Here is a 24,228-nt window from a genome sequence, read left to right as displayed (position 1 = left end):
GTTTGTGGCGTGATGTGTGTGCGATCATACCTTCAGACAGCAGGTCGGAACGATATTTCAGTTATTAAGAAAACAATAATTGATTATTAATTAAAGATATTTCACTGAATATGGTGGTGGAGAACTGAGCAACTCCTCATCCATAAAATATCCCATATTGTCTGCGTCTCAAATAGCCTCTCCTGATCAAACTCCTACCGCATGGCTTCTCGTGCCGACCCCCGTTTTAACTAAATGTGGAGGTGTGAAAGGCGGGTGTCTGGCATCTTAAAACCAAGCTTGCTCCCGGTAGGTGGAACTCGTTGTCCTTCTTCTCGGCAGATTGCCGGCCAAGGCTAACTCTGATCCCAAACCCGGGTGGGTTGAGCTCGTTAGCCTTGGTTGGCAGTCTTCCAAAAATGTGGGTAGAGGCACTGTTGTCTCAAAGCAGACTAGTTAACCCCTCACAGCCCTTTTTGTTCTGTGCAGAGACAACTTTCTTCATTTGTCTTGTTTCAATCCAAGGGGCTGGTTGTTCTGCTTTTGTTTTCTTCGTGTAGCCCCCACCTCGCATGGCCCTATAGGCTTTGTGGTGGGCCATATCCCATAAAAAACTCGAAGAATGCGACTGTCGCCAATAGTCCCACAAGGGGTAGATGCCCTGGTTCACTGTCCAAAAAATAAAGAGGTTTGATTTAAATCCCTTCAGCTGTTCTCAAGTATCACATTACAGGTTTCACATTGATCGGTGAAGCAGTTTCAGAGAAGGGATTTTGTTTAAATATCGGCTTTCAAGCTAATATGGCTGCCACACCATGTGACATAAGACTTTTAAAAATGTACACTCTGCATATGTATGGGTGGGAGATCACGTTTGTAAGGATTCGTGTTGATCGGATAAGGTTCGTTTTTCTATCCAAGATGGCTGCCAAAGCACGTGACCTACGACATCATTTTCAAACTATATGCAACAGTGCTGTTATATGATATTTGTAAAATTCCGCATTGATAGGGTGAGCGGTTTCAGAGATATAATTATTTAATATTTTCCTTCAATCCAATATGGCTGTCAAACCATGTGACCTATGATGTCATAAATTTATTTCAATACAAATGGGTCACAGATCATGTGCATGCAATTTCAGATTTTTAGGATAAGGAATTTTATTGAAACATTTTTGGCTGGTATACCACTTCACCTATGATGTCATCATTATCATGCTTTTGTTCCCCATTGGGAGTACTTGACAATGTGCCAAGTTTCAAATTTTTCCATTCAGCAGTTTCCGATAAATAATTTAATTATTTGCTTTTAATCCAAGATGGCTGCCATACAACGTAACCTATGACGTCACAATTATCATGAAGACATTGTGCATGGGTGTCACTCCCACCCTGAAAGTTGTCTCAATCGGACATATGGTTGCTGAGAAAAACGCGGTTTATCCCGTATGGACGGACAACCCGAATACATAAAGCCTCCGGAGACTTTGTCGGAGGAAACATTAAAAACATAATCACCAAGGGATTTAAATTTACGTCAGATCGGATCACTAAATTTAACCTTTCAAAGAACATTTTATTATAAGTTTACTACATCAGTGAACAACTGATCCACTGAAATAAATAAACCTGTTCTTCACCTCACGACGTCCCCACGACACGAAAACGCGGGATGTCCGACTGCGAGCTGCTCGAAGGTTCCACAGCAGGAGACGAACCGTCCGTTCAAACCTCTGCAGAAGGGCGCCAAGTACGGCATGACGTCGACACGTCGCAAATGCGGACAGAGAAAACATCCCGGAAACGCACAACGCCCACCGCACGGAGTCGACATTATTGTGGAAAAGGGGCACGAACGTGTCGAACGAGCGAACCTTCTCGGTACTTGAACACATGAAGGACACGCTAGGAACTTTGACGCAGGAGGAGGAGGAGGTCATTCGGCCCATCAAGCCGACGTTACATCAACACTATATTAATTTAATCTACAACATTGGACAGAGAACTCGGTCGATAAATGTCGGGAGAATTCCATAAAGAAACTGTCAGTTGAAAACTTACCTCTTTGAAGATGTCACCGCGTCCATGGTGGAAAATGGGGTGAAAGATGGTAATGGTGGACAGTACAAACAAAAATAGCACAATGATCAGATATACACACTTCATGCTTCTCTTCTCACGAACAATGAGCGGAACAGCGTTTGTTGGTCAATTATATAACACCGAGAACCATTGTGACGGCGACAATGACGTCATTGCATAACGAAATCGGAAGTTTAATGATAAATAACTAAACATTAAGAGAAGATAATTCAAAATTAAAACAATTAACATTTACTAGATGAACAATTTTAATAATAAACGGTCATTTAAATATTTTAATTTTCATTATATCCTTCAATTGAACGAATGGACCTAATTTTTCATTCCGTCGTCCGCTCATCCCCATGGCAACAGATGTGCACCGATTCGAATTGCATTCCTGATGTTTTTCAACCATTAAATCTGTAAATAACCCCAGAACAAAAACAAATAAACAGGAGTGTGTTCCATTAGCGAGCGGCTTGCTATCGCTTTCCAATGTTTGTACATCTCGACATAGTAATCTGTATATATCTATATATAGTAATCTACATACATCAAATACAGTAATCTACATACATCTACATATAGTAATCTACATACATCTACATACAGTAATCTACATACATCTACATACAGTAATTTACATACAGTTATCTACCTACATCTACATATAGTATCTACCGACATCTACATGAAGTAATCTATATACATCTACATATAGTAATCTACAAACATCTACATAATCTACATACATCTACATATAGTAATCTACATACATCTACATATAATAATCTACACACATGTACATATAGTAATCTACATACATCTACATATAATAATCTACACACATGTACATATAGTAATCTATATACATCTGCATATAGTAATCTACAAACATGTACATATAGTAATCTATATACATCTACATATAGTAATCTGCACACATCTACATACATCTGCATATAGTAATCTACATACATCTACATCTAGTAATCTACACACATGTACATATAGTAATCTATATACATCTACATATAGTAATCCACACACATGTACATATAGTAATCTACATACATCTACATATAGTAATCTACAAACATCCACATGAAGTAATCTACATACATCTACATATAGTAATCTACATACATCTACATACATCTACATATAGTAATCTACATACATCTACATATAGTAATCTACACACATGTACATATAGTAATCTACATACATCTACATATTGTAATCCACATACATCTTCATATAGTAATCTATATACATCTACATACAGTAATCTACATACATCTACATATCGTAATCGACATACATCTGCATATGATCATCTACATATAGCAATCTACATACATCTACATATAGTAATCTACAAACATCTACATATAGCAATCTACATACATCTACATATCGTAATCGACAAACATCTACATATAGCAATCTACATACTTCTACATATAGCAATCTATATACTTCTACATATAGTAATCTACAAACATCTACATATAGCAATCTACAAACATCTACATATAGCAATCTACATACTTCTACATATAGTAATCTACAAACATCTACATATAGCAATCTCCATAATATCTACATGTCGTCATCGACATACATCTCCATATAGTAATCTATATAATCGATATGACATCTTCATAATTATGATAATCTATATAAATCTACATATAGTAATCTATATACATGTACATATAGTAATATATATATAGTAATATATACATAAATATATATATATAATATATTGATTATTGGGGTTCATGTGCCCGACAGGCGACAGCAGAGCCGGCTGGCATATGAAAATGAAAATGTGAGTGGAGGGTGGAGGCTGGGGAGGCCGGATGAGAGATACGAGATACGAGACCGAGTGACGTTGCTTGCTGTGCTGTGCATTAAAAGTGGTCAACTCCTCAGTTGAGACTTGGACTCATCTTATTACATGGTGGCAGCGAAAGGCGAACCTACGAACCCGATTGGAACCCCATCTCGGGATTCGAAGCCAAGCTCACAATGGCGGACGCACCCATGATGCCGCGCATGGATTGGACCAGCGCTAACCTCGGTGAAGCCTTCGAGCTATTCAGAAAGCGTACCCAGCTGTACTTGTCTGTGAAGGACGTCGCACGTGCCAAACAGGGTCGACCACATTCTCCTGCTATCAGGTGAGGAAGGCCTTCGATGCTACAGTTCGTGGGGCCTTGAGAACGCCGATGGCACAAGGCCTAACACTGTGACGCCAGCGATTGTTTGGCAGCGTTTTGAAGCTGAGCTGAAACCCCAGGCAAATTAGGGCAGAGGCAGGTTAGTTCATGCAGTGGGTTAGTTGATACAACCTTCCACCTGGCCCTCAGAAATGAAACTTGCATAAATGCTGCCCTCTGTTGTTAGCTAGTTGCATTACATATCATTGATAAGTAGGTCAATAAATAAGACCAGTTCTCTTTGTTAATCCAGTCGGCGGTTTATTGCAACTTCAACAATGAACACGGTCTGGAAGACATAAGAACAAACATAATGATCAGTAATGATTAAGAATCCTCTATCTCCCCCCAAGTCTTTGGCATGGAAAATATAAGTGTATAACAAGTATGTGTGTTTTTTGGCATGACAAAGACTGGGAATATGAAGAATATATGTAACTAACTTTGAAGCTAATTGAAGAACTGGTGAACCAGAAACCAAACACAATGTCAGTAATGGTCAATGCCAGAATCACATGTCATAGTCAGAGTGCCAGGCAGGCTTGCTCGTGCTTCGGCCGGACCGTCTGGGTGCAGCAGCTGGTTTGTCAAGCGCAGGGCGTGTGGTAACCGTATTGGGTTTGGGATCACTGACTTGAGGAGGTGACATTGGAGGCGCTGCACTCATATGCCGAGTTACCTGCGATGACTAAGCCATAGATGGGGATGTGGCATCATCAAAGAGCTGATGGCGGCCAGGAGGGCTCCGGTTGACCCTGGGTGATTCAACAGGAAACAGCAGGTGGCTGCGGTGGAGTGGTGTCAGAGTTGATGGTGGGATGTTGCGGTGGCATTGGACTGGATGGGCCACAAGCCTCCTTGTGACTGGCCGGGGTTGTGGTGTGCACAATGCATGGGTGTGGGATGTTCTGCCGAACCATTGGTCTCTGCACTCCAATATCACCATCGATCGTCAATCTTGGTAGGGGCGTTAGCACAGGAATGTACTTTCGCAGGAATTTCTTATTGCGCAGCGTAACCCTTCCTGAACCGTCAACTCTTACCACATATTGATCAAACTGGCGAACCTCGATGATGATGCCGGTTTTGTCCCATTTGAGGGGGTGTGGCCCGGTCTGATTCTGGATGCGAACACAGTCGCCGACAACAAGGGGCAAGAGTCTCTTGGTATGTTCAGACCAGCGCTCAGCGTCTCTCATGTGGCGGTTGCGAAGTGCTTCCTCCCGAGCCTCCAGAGTCCCATGCCAGGTGTTATGAGGTTTGTATCTGCCAGGTGGTATTGGGATGAAGTCTCGAATTGGGCGGCCAAAAATGCACATCGCTGGAGAGAGTTTTGTGTCTCTGTCTGGAGTATTTCTATACTGGAGCAGTGCACGTTGGAATGCATCGGTATCAAGGCCTCCATTAGGGCTAGTGTTGTCCATGAGAAGACGCTTCACAGTCTTGACACCAACTTCAGCACGGCAGTTGCTATGTGGATAAGCTACTGAGGAGAGTCGATGATGTACACCCCAGTCCTTGAGGAATTGATGTGTAGCGACAGCTGTGAATTCAGGACCACCATCGGAAGCTAATTCATCAGGGATACCAAATGTGACAAAGGTACGTCTTAGGCAAGCGATGAGTCCACCTGCACCATGTGAGGCTCTCTCAACTATCCGCCAGTTAGAATACCGGTCGACCACTACCAAGTAGTTGCATCCTTTGTAGTGAGAGTAGTCGGCACACATGCATTGGAATGGATAATCTGGAGGTGTCAGAGGAGTGGGTGGTGCACTTGGCTTGGAGGGCGCAATCCGATTACAATGGCAGCAGCCAGCACGAAGGGCCACAATGGCAGGGGCGATGCCAGGCCAGAAGATGGAAGACTCGGCTCTCGCAATCATAGAGGTGACCCCTTGATGGGCAGCGTACAGAGCGGCGAACACCTCATCCCTGAGAGACGGTGGTATAAGGACACGATCCTCGTAGAGTATGACACCATCAACTATATGTCGAGTAACTCGAAATTGGAAGTATTCGCGCAGGGGTCCAGGGAGCTCATGACGGAATTCAGGTATACCTGACTCGATAAGGTCAACAAGGCTCTGCATGTTATTGTCACTCGCTATTGCGGTTCGAACCCTGTCCCATGTTACAGATTTGAGGCTGAGTGAGGCGAGGGAGGACATAGCAGACGTGGAAACATACTCGTCGGGGGTTTCTTGTGCTGATCTACGTAAGCCACTCAGGAGGGTTTTGGAATGCGTCAGGATGATGGGTGTGGAATCAATGGCCGCCATATCGTCAGTGAGGGTCAGTTTCACAGGCTCTCCAGTAGGGTGGCGTGAGATGCAGTCTGTGGCACGATGTCTAATCCCCGGCACATGGACCATCCGGAACCTGTATCGCAGGGTCTTCTCCTTCAAGTTCCTAAGTCGAGCGTTAGAGATATCCTCTAGACTTTGATCATTAAAGATCCTGAGCAGAGGTTTGTGGTCAACAGCGATTATGAGGTCTTCACATCCCAGAACAAAGTATCTGGCCTTGTCTAGGGCATCAGCAACTGCTAGGGCCTCACCCTCAACTGGTACATAACGTGATTCAGCAGGGTGGGTGAATCTGCTGCCAACGAGTGTGATTTTCCATCCTGTGTGACAACAGAAGGGTTTTATGTTGGTACAGGTACAGTGTTTCTGCAGTAGCCAGAAGCCAATGCCAGTCTTGGACCAGTATGTAGCGAGGCACGTGGGCTTGCTTGGGTCGAATATCCGGACACCCTCCTCAATCTCACTGGCAATGACAGCTTTCGACTCTTCAAATGCATCTTGGAGGTGCTCATCCCACTTAAACGGTGTACTAGGTTTAAGTAGTTGCCGGAACGGCAACATCTTCTCAGCCATACTGAAAGCGTATGACACTTGATTGACAAGTCCAAACCAAGAACGTACATCTGTGATGTCCTTGGGTGTTGGGAAATCGAGGATCGCGCGTAGGTATTTCCTGCAAGGACGGACACTATTGGGAGTTATTTCGAACCCAGCAAATGCCACTATATCTTCGCCAAACACAAACTTGTCAGGGTTCAGTGTGATTCCATTCTGTCCACAGGTGTCAAGCCACTGAACAGCCTGGAAGAAACGGTCTGCCAGCGAGTCAGACCATAGCAAGACGTCATCAACGCATTTGGTCTTATTGGGGATGTCAGACACTATCTCGTCATAACGTCTTGTATATCCATCGCCAGATGCAACATACCCTTGAGGGGCTGTTTTATAGCGGTATCTACTCCAGGGTGTGATGAAGGTGTTCAGGTGCCGGTCTTCTTTGCAGATGGGCACGCTGTGGTAACCGTTCCACGCATCAAAGACCGTCTTCTTCTTACCGTTCGGAACCGATCTAGCCTGATGAAAGGGTGATGGCGTGTGATGTGTTTCCCGTGTAGCATGGGCGTTGAGGGCCTGGAAATCAACGGTGCGGCGTGGCTGGCCATTCTTCATTGCACAGACAACCATTCTATGGCACCAGGTGACGGGTTCGCCAATGGGGACTGGTTCAAGTACACCCAACTGTACATCGTGGTCTATCCCAACTTTGACCACATCTCGCCAGTGTAGTGGGACTGGTACCGGTGTGTGGTGTGCCACTGGTTCAGCATTAGGATCCACCATCAGTTTCATGGGCGGGCCATCCATTAGAGGCAATGTTTGATGCTCACAAGTGTTAAATGTGCTTGACTTATAGTATTCAAGGAGATACTGTTGTAGCTTCATGCGATTAGCATCAGTTGCGGGGAACGGCAGCTTTGTTGGGGGTGGTGGGGGTCGACGACGCTGAGGGCAACGGCATGCTGTAGTGGGGTCTTCCTGTAAGACTGCTGTTGCGTCCGGCTGCTGTGCTGTCACGTCTACACCAATCTTGGGGAAGCTATCCGGGATGATGTCAAGGGCGACACAGGCTTTTCTGCTGAGGAAGAGCTTGTCAGAGCTTTCTGTGACATAGGTAATTTGCCTAGTTTCAACAGCCTGACTCCGTTTGTCTTTGCCCGACAAGCGGAGTACAGTGGCCCCAAGGATATTGATGCCTCCATTGTTGGCAGTGCGCATTCTCATGGTTACTGGCATGAGGTCAGATTTGCGTAAACCAAGGCAGTGGATGACCTTTATACCAGCATGGCAACTCTGGCACTCTGTGTCTGCCATCGTGGGGACATGGCAAGTCATGGTCTGGGTGGAAAGGTCAAAGCCAAGGGCTGCATAGTCTTCGCGCATGATTTTGACAGTCACACTAACAAATGGTTGAGGTTTTGAACCCTTCCTGATCCATGTATTAGAGAGTTTGTCATAAACATGGTGGTCAAGGGTGATGGAACGCTCACTGCGTGATCGACCCGAATTAATAACATTATCAAACTCATTACATTCATGCCCAGATATGTTAGGAGTTTCATTTGACTGTTGTTCTGATACGTGGACAGTACATAAAGTATCAAACACAGCATTTTCACTGTTATTAGAAGAGGCACTCATGCGTTTGGGTTTGTTCCTACTGTGACATACACTCTCCATGTGATTATCGCGATTGCAATGCCCACATCTGTGACCATATGCCGCGCATTCTGTTTTGCGAACGTGGGCTGGGGCGCTCTTCCCGTGTCCCTTTTTGCCACAGTCGGAGCATAGGTCGTTTCTGTCCTTGATGGTTACTTGCTTGGTCTTTTGATATGTGCTGCTAGCTGCTTCCACTGAGTGTGTGTCCAGTAGTGTAGATGCTGAACGTTTGCCAGATTCTTTGGCCTCAATGAATTGGAAAACGTCCTCCAGGATCATGTCCTGGTTCTTGTCACCAAAGAGGTCAAGCTGGATTTCAGGGTCAGCAATTCCTCGTGTAAGAACATCACGCACGATCGCTTCTGTGTAGTTAACTTCAGCATCACAACTAGGGCATTTGATTAGGAATTTGCATATTCCCGCTTGACCACGTAGGCGGGCCCCGAAGCTGCGCACTGTCTCATCACGGTCTTGATGCAAATTATGTCGTGCTACTCTGGCAACCATAGTGTTCTCTCCGCGAACAGCAAGTTTTTAAATGGCTGCCATTACCACCTTGATGGGTTTGTTTGAAAGGCTACCACCTGTCGATCTTGTTAGATCCTTGCGCAGAGGTTCGTCACAGCACTCTAGTAACTGCACTACTTTATTGCGGCCAATGATTTTGGTTGCATCGATGTATTCAGACCATTGTGACTCGAAGTAAGCCCACTCTTCACTGGAGCCAGCGGCGACAATTGTGGGCCTTTTGACTTTTTCAACCTTGGCGGCATGTCCAGGGGCATGTATGGCACTGTGGGCAGTGATGAGTGCGGCCACGATAGCAGGATTGAGGTCTTCAGTGGTGTAGTCACATCCAATGTCACCTCAAGTCAGTGATCGGTGCGGCATGGGAGGACATAGCAGACGTGGAAACATACTCGTCGGGGGTTTCTGGTGCTGATCTACGTAAGCCACTCAGGAGGGTTTTGGAATGCGTCAGGATGATGGGTGTGGAACCAATGGCCGCCATATCGTCAGTGAGGGTCAGTTTCACAGGCTCTCCAGTAGGGTGGCGTGAGATGCAGTCTGTGGCGCGATGTCTAATCCCCGGCACATGGACCATCCGGAACCTGTATCGCAGGGTCTTTTCCTTCAAGTTCCTAAGTCGAGCGTTAGAGATATCCTCTAGACTTCGATCATTAAAGATCCTGCGCAGAGGTTTGTGGTCAACAGCGATTATGAGGTCTTCACATCCCAGAACAAAGTATCTGGCCTTGTCTAGGGCATCATTAACTTCACATTTTAAATCTCAATATTGAGTCAACACACTTTACTACCTACAAGTCATATACAAATTGAAACCAGGAAACCGTGTTCATAAATAAGACCAGTTCTCTTTGTTAATCCAGTTGGCGGTTTATTGCAACTTCAACAATGAACACGGTCTGAAAGACATAAGAACAAACATAATGATCAGTAATGATTAAGAATCCTCTAGTCAAGAAGTTACAGACAAAGAAAGGGTGTGATTCTCCAAAAAAAACCTGATTTATGTCCTCCTGAGTAAAAACGCCAAGAAAAGGTAAGATAATTTATTGTGATCATACGACATAGATTTCACAGTTCTCATTGGTTGATTATACCTTGTGAAAGTGGCTTTCAGCCTTCGCTGCTTTGATTGCCAGGATAATACACATAAGCATGTGGGCAACATGTGTTGCAAAAAACCCATGGATGGGTTAGATGATACAGTCTGAGTAGGTTAGTTGATACGCGTATCAAGTAACTCTGTCGACCTGTATCAACCAACCCATTTATTTAGTACATGAGCTGGGACCCGAAATTTAACTTTTTGCTCACACCCAGAGGGACAAAACCTAATGAGGTTTTTGTGATAGCTTAACATCTGTTAACTACAAAAAAGAGTGGTGGCTGTGTCAGAGTGGTAGCTGAGAGTCAGAAATGGGTAAAATCAAGATGGCGTCCAAAAACCACAAAATTCACAAACTATGATTTGTTGAACTTGAACCATGGCATATGTCTCAATAATTCAAGAATTAGCATCGTACAGCTTAAGTTGGCAAGGCACCAGTCCCCTGCCAGTGTCCCGAAACTTGATTCAAGACAAAAAAAAATGGATAAAAAATACTTGATGGTGGAGAAAATAAATTCTAAAACAAATACACAAACAAATTGATGTACTTTCCAATCATTGTAATTTTTTCTTAAAAGAATCGTGTTTTTCTTTCCTTAGAACCTCAGCGATTGTTGCACAATACACGACAATAAATGTACCCTTCCTCTAAGCAAGACCTGCGCAAAAGCGTACAATGGGACGAAGTACAGCATATATCCTATGTGACATGTACAGGGTGTCTCAAAATAGATGGAACCCATTAACATGATAATAATTTATTACTCAGACAAGAAACTCCAAAAAAGATTACATTTCCTGGAAGCTGATATGATAACAATTAAAAAACTGAAGATTTGAGGTCTCTAGCTCAAAGGATACATTTATTAGAGCACATGTTCCAAATGACCGCCTTTGCGCCTTAGACACACCTGAAGCCGACGAGCGAAGTTGTCAATCACTCTGACACACTCTTCCTTCCTGATGGCACGAATCTTCTGGGTGATGGCCACTTTCAGTTCAGAAATGGATTGAGGACGATTCTCATACACATGGTCCTTCAAGAACCCCCAGAGATAAAAAATCTGGGGGGTTCAGATCGGGTGAATGCGGAGACCACTCGGGTTCGCGCCGCCTGCTGATCAGCCGATCAGGGAATCGGTGGTCCAGACACTCCATCGTGATGTTGGCTGTATGTGGAGTTGTTGCCCCATCTTGTTGGAACCATTGCACATCTCGATTCACGCCACGACGTCTCCCAAGTCCCCTCCAGAACTTGTTGAGCACCACAATGTAACGCTCCTTTGTGACAGTGACTGCCTCCTCGTCTGCGTCTTCAAACCAAAATGGTCCGATTATGCCATGTTTTGAGATGGCCACCCAGGCTGTGCATTTCACAGAGTGCAAGGGCCTCTGAAGCACCTTGTCTGGGGCCTGTGTGCCCCCAAAACACATTGTTCTTGCTACTCACATGCCCACAGAGGAAGAAGTGTGCTTCGTCGCTGAACCAAACATCATCAAGAAAGTCAGGATCCTCTTCGATCTTGTTCTCGAACCACCGGCACATCACAACACGTTTTGCCATGACAGCTGGTGTGAGTTTATGCTTGATCTGGATCTTGTATGGGTACAGCTGAAGATCCTTGATCAAGATTCTTTGCACTGACGCACGTGGAAGACCCAGCTCTTGGCTACGTCTTCGGATGGACGTTTTGGGGCTCCTTCCAACAGAATGTCTCACCGCATTCACATTGTCAGGAGATCTTGCAGTCAGCTTCCTGCCAGAACTGGGTGTTTCTGCCTTCTTGTTGAGGTTGTTTACTGATCCAGTGGCTTGAAATTTGTGTGCCCAACGATAAATTTGGTTTTTCTGGGGATAGTTGTTGAAGTTGAACTTCCTGCGAAATTTTGCTTGCACCGTTTTGAATGATTTCGTCTCCAAATAAGTAGTGACGCAAAAATATTTTTTCCTCCTTTGTCCAAGGCATTTTGATTGATATAATTATTCGTTGTTATGATCTCCTCTCTTCAAATCTGAAAAAAAAAGAACAAGAACATTAATATTGGCAGAATTATTAGCAGTGACATGGGTTCCATGTATTTTGAGACACCCTGTATTAGATTAACGAAGACCTCTCTGAAGTATACATTCTGAGTGTGGAATGGTTAATGGAATGGAAAAATTCAGCGCCGTTTCATCAAACCACAACCCCCACATCAAAGTTCACCATTCAATGTAGAACAACAAAAGAACCATTAATTTCACACGTTTGTTAAGGCACTGGAAGGGTCCATTGATTTAATAATAATAATAATAATAATTCATTTATTTTGTATAGCGCTTTTCCAGAAGCCCAAAGGCGCTTTGACAGAGTAGAAAACATAATGCATAACAATACATGAAAACAACAATTGCAAAAAGACAAGAATCAATAGGGAAATATGTAAAGCAAAAGGAGGGAGAAGGAGAAGAGATAGTCAGGGGTTAAATGCTGTGGGTTGAATGTTGAATGCAGTGTTGAACAGTGGCCTAATAACTCGATATCAAATTCCCAAGTACATATACGAGTCAAGGAATATTGTCCGTTCCCTAACCGCAGTCACCGCTGGTGTCCTCGTCTTCAGAACATTCATCATGATCTGGTTCAACATCATCATCGGCCATGTTGTCGCAGGTCTGCAACTTACACGTGGCAGTACATTTCAGTCCATTCGCGAGACACTGGCAATCAGGAAGCTTGCGTGCTTTTGTGCATTTGCATGACAGGCCCACCAGCTCCCGATGTCATTCTGGAGTTCCGGTCATCCAGCGAATAACTAGGTTACGATCCTCTTCAGTCCACCCATACCCGTCAGCAGGGTTTGGTATGTTTGGATTCTTTTCCAGACTACGATGCCACACAGCGGATTGATAATTGGCTCAAGACATGCATGTTCAGGCAATCTTCACATGGTGGCAGCTGACCGGACTCCATGTCTCCTCTCTTGGTCCTGAACAGCTGATAAAGCAGTTCGTTAACCTTGCTGGTATTGGATCCGGCTGTGTACAATCGGCACGTGAAGTCCTGTAGAACTTCGAACAAGCTGTTCGGTACCAGCCAGTCGTCTCCCAATTTGGTAAAAGCCTCCTGGTACTGTGTGCTGTTCTGTACGAGTTTCAGCGCCTTGAGCTTTCCCCAGCCCCCAAATGCACTTACAGTGTCACACCCAGTGAATGCGTGCAATCCAGGTAGAGCTTTACCTACTTTTTCGCCATCTGCTGCAGAAACTTTGCTCACGTCGATGAATCTCACTCGACTTTTGGTACCACACTTTATGTACATGTTGCAATCGATGTCACTGTTAAGAGCTAGAGAAAGTACAAACACATCGGTGTCTTCTGAAACAATGACCAGAGAGCTGGACTCTGAAACAGCATGTCTTGCGTGTAAAAACATGCGAGTACCTGCTTCTTCCTGTGTAGAATCCAGCGCCACTACTTCAGTAGAATCATCACATGTTATCTTGAAGCACTTCGTCGCGCACGTGACATACACGATTCGGTCTTCGAAATTTGATCATAGCTTTGGGCTCTGCCAGTCCTGTGAGATAAATTTGATTACGTTTGTTTTGCTCTCCGATGAAGACAGAAGCCTCCACTGCTTTATCCTGTGGCCAGAGACAATATTGCTGAAGAGCAGACCTGTTTCGGAGCCGCGATTTACCCTCTCCGCAGTTTTGATAGAATTTGGGGCGTATACATCAAACACCACATCGATACGACGACTTCCTGATCCTATCTGTAATGCCGATAGAAGGAGACCTTCAGACAGCTGTCCAAAAGTGACGTTCTCGCCACGTGCTTTCTGTACCAAGCTCATGCCGTCTATGATGCAGGTGGACGGTCGACGAATTTCCTCAGCTGAAGATACGTCTTTCTCCAGATGCCTTGCCACGGCCATCTTTGTTGGCAACATGTGACCTGGATACAAAAAAACAATAACATAAACGTTCTATCAAATTTAATATTCAAATTTGTGTCCGAAAACAAAGTGACAGTGAAATTGACGAGTATGACAGATACAATCAGTAATTATATGAAAATAATGTTATCATGATCCGCCATCTTGGATTGACCTACATTCTGCCACTAAGCTACCAATCTGGCATGGCCATCATAATTTTTTACTATCTAGAAATAGTAAGGAACAAAAAAAACACTACGGCGCTTTGTCCCTCCGGATGATAGCAGTTAGCGTCCCAGCTCATGTACTAATGGTGAAGAATGACTTTAAAAATTCTAGTAGCCGGATCCGGATCTTCACCAAAATCGAATCATTTCGTCCTCATCACATACGCTACGTCTCTGCCAAATTTCGTCCGAATCCATCCACAACTTTTTGAGATATTTTGTTCACAGACAAACGGACAGGCAAACAGACAGGGTTGAAAACGTAACCTCCATCCACCTTTGGGGGCGGAGGTAATAAAGTCTATCAGAATGGCCTGAATTTCACTTGTAAAGGTTTATTTCAGTTCGGTGAGTGTGTGTGACCTGTTGCTGTACACCCTGTCTTTTACATATCCCCACAGGAAATAACTAGAATCCGGGCACTCGGTAGAGCGCATACCTTCGCCGCAGCTACTGTTCTGTACTTGGCATGGGAGTGTATGCGATGTGAAACTTTATGTGAAATGCGATCGATTTTTAAAAATCAGAATTTGAGCAAATCTGTTTCATTCGTCTGTTAATATGCCTCCCCGATTGACAAATCTGCAATTTGAATTTAATTTGAGGTTGAAATGATTGCGGGAGATCGCGTTATAGTGATGACGTCTTGGATGGACATCCTCTTCTTCAGTCGCTCATAACTTTGAGTGAAATACGATCGAGTTAAAAATAGTCAGAATTTGAGCAAATCTGTTTCATTCGTTTGTTAATATGCCTCATCTCTTGACAAATCTGCAATTATAATTTTTTTTGAGGTTGAAATGATCGCGGGAGATCGCGTTATAGTGATGACGTCCTGGATGGACATCTTCTTCTTCAGTCGCTCATAACTTTGAGTGAAATACGATCGAGTTAAAAATAGTCAGAATTTGAGCAAATCTGTTTCCCAAAATCTAATCAAATGTGTCCCGTATAATAACCAATCATCCCACCAAATTTCATGCAATTCGGTTGAATACTTTTTGAGTTATGCGATTAACATACACACACACAGACATACAAATAAATACACAGCGATCAAAACATAACCTTCCGCTTTTGCGAAGGTAATCAGGAGGAGCCTTGCGTTGTGGCACACATGTTGTTGAAACCAAAAGTCCTGCATGTAAAGTTCGTTAAACTTTGGAATAAGATATCCATACAGCATTTGCTTTGCACTGCACAAAGCGCCTTCCTGAATATTGCATGGATTGACGACGGTTTTGCTTGTTAACATTTCCATTTAAGTGTAAATATGCTTCATCTGACACAAGGAGGCATGGAACATGTGCGTCACATTTAAGTTGCTGAAACCAGTGTGCAAATTGTGATCGTTTTTTGCAGCATCTGGTGGTTGAAGTTATTGGGTAATTTGAACTGTATAGAGATAAAGATGCAATTCACATTTCAGAATTCGATTGGTGGATCTTGTGCTGGTGCTGACAATTCCTACAACAAGCGACTTATACATATATACACCTCTGGGGACTTGCCGGAATTGCTTGGTGCATTTTGTCAACATTTTCCGGTGTCCTGACGGTTACTTTCTTGTAGATTTTTTATGCTGTAATCTTCGGATTACAATATTTGAATATAAATTTATCACTTTGAAAATGCCAAACAAAAAAAATGGGAAATATAATATATATATTTATAATATATTATATATTTATAATATCTTTTATATTTATAATTATAATACTAAAAATAATATTTTTATAGACATTTAAAAAACCCTATCCGTACAGAGGTTTAAAAACAAGAGGACATGTCTGGGAAAAACTGGACGTATGGTAAACCTCGTATACTGTTTCACGTAAGCTTGCCAACCATTTGTTTACCTCCGCCACCAAAGGTGGATGGAGGTTATGTTTTCACCCCTGTCTATTTGGAAATTAAACTCACCCAATATGTAGGATAAATATGTGAGGGACATATCCTATCCCTGTACAGAGACAAACGCTGTAAACACAGGAACCAAACATCTACGCCGTACGAAATAATCGTTTGTTTAATCACGAATTTGCCAGTTCTAAAAGCCTCTTTGCGAGTTTAAAGAAGAGGAAGAAGCGCTAATGCATGGTTTATTCACACAGCAGTTTGAACGGAAACATTTATTCTACGGCAGTATAAACCCTTTAGAAGGACACGGAACAAATATACAAAATAATATATACAGTAATGATATTTTGCGAAGCAATATAAAAATATATAAAACTACACAGAAGCAACCCACAAGCAACAACAACCACAGCTACGACAACAATCGAGTGTTATAAAAGATCCTTATTTTCACGTGTTTTACTTCATGTGTTTCACATGTTTCTTTGTGTTTCACACTGAATGAAAATCGTAAAGGTAGAGCATGCAGATTGTGATACATGACAGGTTCAACAATATGTCCGGCCTGAACGGCAGTGGAATCAAAATGGCGGTGTGTGGAGTCAGCTGTCGTACCGCCGTAATGACATCACATCACCCCTGTCATGTAACCCGATCCTCAGCTCTGATTGGTGTACGTTTGAGGGGACATACATACATACATACATACATACATACATACATACATACATACGGACAGACAAACACTGTTCGAGCCGGCTTTGCCCGATGGGCCGTAAAAATTCTGTATGTGAAGCAAGGAATCGTTCAATTCCAGTATTTATTTCACAGAAATGGTGTAATTTTCAGCACCACTCCCCTCCATTGTTTGGATTTGTCGAGACATGCTTCTTTTCCATTCTTTTTGTACACCGCACGTTTCCTGTGCCATCTCCAGGCATTGCAAAACGTCATTTCCAGGCACCGAAGGGGGCTCGACAGTGACGCACGCTGAAAGGCAGTACTCAGTTTTCACTCTGGTTGTTTTCTTGTTTTCTTGTTGTACACCGCACCTTTCCTGTGCCATCTCCAGGCATTGCAAATCGTCATTGCTGGGCACCGAAGGGGGCTCGGCAGTGACGCACGCTGAAAGGGAGTACTCAGTTTTCACTCTGTTTGTTTGTTGTACACTGCACCTTTCCTATGCCATCTCCAGGCACTGCAAATCGTCATTGCTGGGCACCGAAGGGGGCTCGGCAGTGACGCACGCTGAAAGGGAACACTCCGTTTTCACTCTGGTTGTTTGTTTGTTTGTTTGCTTGTCTGGGCGATATCTCAGCCATCCTTTGAGCTAGGAAGCTGAAATTTTGGCACAATACTGAGCAAGTCCTTTGTCAAAAAGGGGTATTTTTTGTTTTTTGATTAATCAATTAATTGAGAATTATTTAATTATTAGCGATTAATTAAGCACCGAAGGGGGCTTCCCTGGTGTTGATTTGATCCCTGGTGTTGGGCTAGCGGCTAGGGTGCCGGCTTAGGATCCTAGGATCCTGGGTTTGAATCCCGGTCAATTGCTGAATTAACGCCAGGGGGGTTGACTCAGCCTGTCATCCTTCCGAGGTCGGCAAATTGAGTACCAGTTCACTGGTAATTCCCTGCTTGTCATTAAAGCCGAGCGACTGTATTTACATATCTGATGGTAAAACGGATTACCGAGCGACTGTATTTACATATCTGATGGTAAAACGGAAAGGCGGCAAAAAGGGTTGGCGTCAGGAAGGGCATCCGGCCGTAAAACATTGCTTCAAAAAGGGGACCGAAAAACAACAACAACCACAGTTCCCGAAAAAGGCCAACCCCCGCTTGCGGGGAAACATGGCCTCTAAAGGTGGTTTTTTAAATTTTAATTAAGCACTTATTTAATTAATTAAATTTCCTTTCTCTTCTGACCATTAACTCAGGCACCTTTTGAGTGAGGAAGCTGATATTTGGACATGCCAATGAAAGGGGGATTTGGCTGCAAAGGCTATTTTTGATTTATTAATTAATCAATTAATCGATGAATTATTTAATTATTCGATTAATGACTAAAAAATGTTGTTTTTTTTAGTTACAGATTCTGATGAAATGGTGGTGGTTTATGTGTTCTCTGACCGAATTGATTGATAATTTAATTTTTTTATGATTATTATTTATTTATTTTCATTATTAATCTTTTTTTTTTTTTCTTCTCATTTGGCCAATATCTCAAGCACCTTTTGAGCTCGGAAGCTAATATTTGGACATGAGTGACCAAGTGATGTGGCTTTCAAGGATATTTTTGATTTATTGATTAATCAATTGATCAATTAATCGATTAATTATTTAATTGTTCGATTAAGTACTAATTATTTTTTTCCAGTTACAGATTCTGATGAAATGGTGGTGGTTTATGTGTTCTGTGACCGAATTGATTAATAATTTAATTTTTTAATGATTATTATTTATTTATTTTCATTATTAATCATTTATTTATTTTCTTTCTCATTTGGCCAATATCTCAGGCACCTTTTGAGCTGGGAAGCTAATATTTGGACATGACAGTGACCAAGTGATGTGGCTATCAAGGATATTTTTGATTTATTGATTAATCATTTAATCGATGAATTAATTATTGATTAATTGATTAATTATTGATTAATCAATTAACTATTTAATTTTTTATTATTGACTTATTTAATTAAATTTCTAAAAGATACATTTTCGGATGAAGCACTTGTGGTTTAGTTATGTTATTAGCCAATTGATTAAGAAAATATTTTGTGATAATCTTTTATTGATTTTAATTATACAATTAATCAATCAATTAGTGTCCACGTCTCCCTCCCAATGCCGCCTCTATGAGCTCCACTGCGGAATTGTCGGGTGCCAGAGGCGCCCCGGCAATGCCGCGCTGTTGGATATTTAATTATTTGGCATGGGGGCGGTGTACTTTGAATGTATTGTACACTGCACCTTTCCTCTGCCATCTCCAGGCATTGCAAATCGTCATTGCTGGGCACCAAAGGGGGCTCGGCAGTGACACACGCTGAAAGGGAGTACTCAGTTTTCACTCTGGTTTCTTGCTTTCTTGCTTTCTTGCTTTCTTGGTTGTCCGGGCGATATCTCAGCCATCCTTTGAGCTAGGAAGCTGAAATTTCGGCACAATAGTGAGCAAGTGCTTTGTCAAAAACAGTATTTTTTGTTTTTTGATGAATCAATTAATTGAGGAGTTATTTAATTATTAGCGATTAATGAAGTACTTATTTAATTAATCAAATTTCCCTTCACTTCTGACCATTAACTCAGGCACCTTTTGAGTTAGGAAGCTGATATTTGGACATGCCAATGACCAGGTGATTTGGCTGCAAAGGATATTTTTGATTTATTAATTAATCAATTAATCGATTAATTATTTAATTATTCGATTAATGACAAAAAAATTTTTTTTTTTTTAGTTACAGATTCTGATGGAATAGTGGTAGTTTATGTGTTCTCTGACCAAATTGATTAATAATTTAATTTTTTTATGATTATTATTTATTTATTTTCATTATTAATCATTTATTTATTTTCTTTCTCATTTGGCCAATATCTCAGGCACCTTTTGAGCTGGGAAGCTAATATTTGGACATGAGTGACCAAGTGATGTGGCTATCAAGGATATTTTTGATTTATTGATTAATCATTTCATCTATTAATTATTTATTGATTAATCGATTAATTATTTATTGAGTAATCAATTAATTATTAAATTTTTTATAAATGACTTATTTAATTAGATTTCTAAAAGATACATCTTCGGATGAGGCACTAGTGGTTTAGTTATGCGATTAGCCAATTGATTATGAAAATATTTTGTGATAATCTTTTATTGATTTTAATTATACAATTAATCAATCAATTAGTGTACACCTCTCCCTCCCAATGCAGCCTCAATGAGCTGCACTGCGGTATTGCCGGGCGCCGGAGGCGCCCTGGCAATGCCGCGCTGCAGCATATTTAAATATTTGGCATGGGGCGGTGTACTTTGAATGTATGTGTACTTGTCTTTACTTGTTTTCTTGTTTGTTTGTCCGGACGATATCTCAGCCATCCTTTGAGCGAGGAAGCTGAAATTTCGGCACATTAGTGAGCAAGTCCTTTGTCAAAAACGGTATTTTTTGTTTTATGAATAATCAATTAGTTGAGGAGTTATTTAATTATTAGCGATTAATTAAGTACTTATTTAATGAATCAAATTTCCTTTCTCTTCTGACCATTAACTCAGGCACCTTTTGAGTTCGGAAGCTGATATTTGGACATGCCAATGACCAGGTGATTTGGCTGCAAAGGCTATTTTTGATTTATTAATTAATCAATTAATCAATTAATCGATTAATTATTTAATTATTTGATTGATGACAATTATTTTATTTTTTTTAGTTACAGATTCTGATGAAATGGTGGTGGTTTATGTGTTCTCTGACCGAATTGATTAATAATTTAATTTTTTTATGATTATTATTTATTTATTTTCATTATTAATCATTTATTTATTTTCTTTCTCATTTCGCCAATATCTCAGGCACCTTTTGAGCTCGGAAGCTAATATTTGGACATGAGTGACCAAGTGATGTGGCTATCAAGGATATTTTTGATTTATTGATTAATCATTTAAATGATTAATTATTTATTGATTAATCGATTAATTATTTATTGATTAATCAATTATTTAATTTTTTATTAATGACTTATTTAATTACATTTCTAAAAGATACATCTTCGGATGAAGCACTAGTGGTTTAGTTATGCTATTAGCCAATTGATTATGAAAATATTTTGTGATAATCTTTTATTGATTTTAATTATACAATTAATCAATCAATTAGCATACACCTCTCCCTCCCAATGTAGCCTCTATGAGCTGCACTGTGGTATTGCCGGGCGCCAAAGGCGCCCCGGCAATGCCGCGCTGTAGGATATTTAATTATTTGGCAAGGGGGCGGTGTACTTTGAATGTATCTGTCCTTGTTTTCTTTCATGTTTGTTTTCTTTCTTGCTTTCTTGTTTTCTTGTTTGTTTGTCCGGGCGATAGCTCAGCCATCCTTTAAGCTAGGAAGCTGAAATTTCGGCACAATAGTGAGCAAGTCCTTTGTCAAAAACTGTATTTTTTGTTTTTTGCTTCATCAATTAATTGAGGAGTTATTTAATTATTAGCGATAAATTAAGTACATATTTAATTAATCAAATTTCCTTTCTCTTCTGACCATTAACTCAGGCACCTTTTGAGCTAGGAAGCTGATATTTGGACATGCCAATGACCAGGTGATTTGGCTGCAAAGGCTATTTTTGATTTATTAATTAATCAATTAATCAATTAATCGATTAATTATTTAATTATTTGATTGATGACAAAAACTTTTTTTTTTTAAAGTTACAGATTCTGATGAAATGGTGGTGGTTTATGTGTTCTCTGACTGAATTGATTAATAATTTAATTTTTTTATGATTATTATTTATTTCTTTTCATTATTTATCATTTATTTATCTTCTTTCTCATTTGGCCAATATCTCAGGCACCTTTTGAGCTCAGAAGCTAATATGTGATGGTGTGATGGGGGTGAGTTGCTTGAAGGATGAAGTGGGACAAATCGTTGTGGACCCAGATGGAATTAAAGGAAGATGGAAGAGATATATATGGAAATACTGTTGAATGCAGAGAATGAATGGGATGGCAACATAGAGAGTAACCCAGTTTAGGACCGGCAGAGAAGATAACCGAGAAGGAAGTTGAGGAAGCGATAAAAGCAATGAAGAGTAGAAAAGCTGGAGTTCCACAAGGCAGTGTTCTGGGCCTTGTGCTTTTTCTGGTCTTCATCAATGATCTCTCTGACTCTCTTGAAAATCCGCTGTATCTCTTTGCTGATGACTCTACTCTCTGTCGCTCCATTCTTCATCCCCCAGATCGGCAGTCTGCTGCCTCCTCACTCTCTGCAGACCTGGACAAAATCACAGACTGGGCAAACAAGTGGAACATGTCTTTCAATCCTGACAAATCTCACACTCTTCCGATGTCTCTCCGAAAAGACCGACTGGACAACCCTCCCATCCACTTTCTGAATAATCCTCTCCAAGAAGTTCTGTCACTCAAGCTTTTGGGTCTCACTATCTGCCATGATCTTTCCTGGGAAAACCACATTTCAAATCTGGCCTCCAAAGCCAGTTGCCGACTGGGCATCCTCCGTCGTGCGAAATCCTTCCTTGGCACACCTGAGCTCCTCACCACAAACAAGGCTTTCATCCGCAGCTCAATGGAATACTGCTCTCCCCTCTGGGCTGGTGCTCCTGCCTCACACCTAGCTCGTCTTCACGCTGTTGAAACCAAAGCATTTAGAATCATTGGAATCTCCCGCGATGAAGCTAACTCCAAGGGCCTCTCACTCACTCACCGCAGGCAGGTTGGTGGTCTTTCCATCTTCTACTGACTCCTCTCTGGCCTTGCCCCCCCCCCCCCCAGCTCTCTCTGGGCTCTGTCCCGCAAATATTCCTATAGGTCGCACAAGATCTGCCTGCAACCCTCTTATGGTCAAACTGCCAAAATCAAGACTCTCTGCTCACCTTCACTCCTTCATTCCTCTTTTCTCCCGCCTCTGGAACAAACTCCCTCACTCTCTTCAATCCCACTCCACCCTCCAAGTCTTTAAAACAGCTGTTCACCACCATCTCTTATCTTCCCCCATCCAAAACCTTGATCTTTTCTACCCCCGCTAATTTCACCCCAATTCCACTTTTTTGAAATACCAACTTCTGTCCTGGAAGTCCTTGGTGTCCTTGTGTTTTATACTTCTCCCTCCACCCCCCCCCCCCACCCCCTTCCCACGCCTCCTCCCCCCAAGCCCTCTCCCTTCCACACATCTCCCTGCTCTCAAATGTTGTGTTTGTGTGCTTCCCCTTCTCTCCCCATCTTGTTTTCCGCTCCCTCTTTTTATATATTTTGTTTGTCTGGGTGATTTGTTTGTGAAGTAAATGTTAGCTCTTTCACGAGCCTCGATTCAGTATACAAAAAAAAACAAATAAAAAACAAAAAACAAACAAACAAAAAAAAAGCGGGAGGGCCGACGGGAGTTGTGGGAGATATGTTGAAGGCAGCAGGAAGTTGGGGTGTGAAGAGAATGACAGAGATCTGCAATCTGGTGGTGAAAGAAGGCCGCATTCCAGTGGATTGGGAACTGAGTACCCTCGTCCCTCTATACAAGGGGAAAGGTGACCCTCTGGACTGTGGCTCGTATCGAGCGATAAAGTTATTGGAGCATGGAATGAAGGTATTGGAAAGGGTGTTCGAGAGGAGGATAAGGAAGAAAGTGAAGATCGACGAAATGCAGTTTGGATTTATGCCAGGAAGAGGAACGACAGACATGCTTTTTATTGTGAGGCCGTTGCAGGAGAAGTATATGGAGAAGAGGAAGAAGTTGTTTCTTGGGTTTGAGGAAGTTAGGAGTGGAGGAATGGTTGATCAGAGTAGTGATGGCAATGTACAAAAGAGCGTGCACAGCTGTAAGGATGAAGGACGGGAACAGTGGTGAGTTTGAGGTGAAGGTGGGAGTGCATCAGGGGTCGGTACTAAGTCCACTACTATTTGTAGCTGTAATGGAGGTCCTGGCTCAGAACGTAAAGGAGGGTTTACCGTGGGAGTTGTTGTATGCAGATGATCTGGTGTTGATTGCAGAAAGTATGGATGGACTGAAGGAGAAGATGAACAAGTGGAAGGAATGTATGGAG

General features: G+C 42.1%; 1 protein-coding gene across 1 annotated transcript in view; it reads right to left on the bottom strand.

Annotated features, from left to right (window-relative positions):
- The window catches only part of LOC144892732 (uncharacterized), a 31,207-nt gene extending 29,138 nt beyond the window's left edge, over nucleotides 1-2,069 (bottom strand). The window contains exons 1-2 of the mRNA XM_078781056.1: nucleotides 2,044-2,069; nucleotides 1,623-1,866 (exon numbers count right to left, since the gene is read on the bottom strand). Coding sequence (XP_078637182.1) covers nucleotides 1,623-1,866; nucleotides 2,044-2,069 — 270 coding nt within the window. The remainder of the gene's footprint in view (nucleotides 1-1,622; nucleotides 1,867-2,043) is intronic.
- Between the last annotated feature and the right edge of the window lie 22,159 nt (nucleotides 2,070-24,228).

Source organism: Myxine glutinosa, chromosome 6 (assembly GCF_964187855.1).
Source record: "Myxine glutinosa chromosome 6, kmMyxGlut1.1, whole genome shotgun sequence".
Lineage (NCBI taxonomy): Eukaryota > Metazoa > Chordata > Myxini > Myxiniformes > Myxinidae > Myxine > Myxine glutinosa.
Note: the sequence above shows the minus strand (reverse complement) of the source record. Positions and strands in the feature narration are given on the sequence as shown.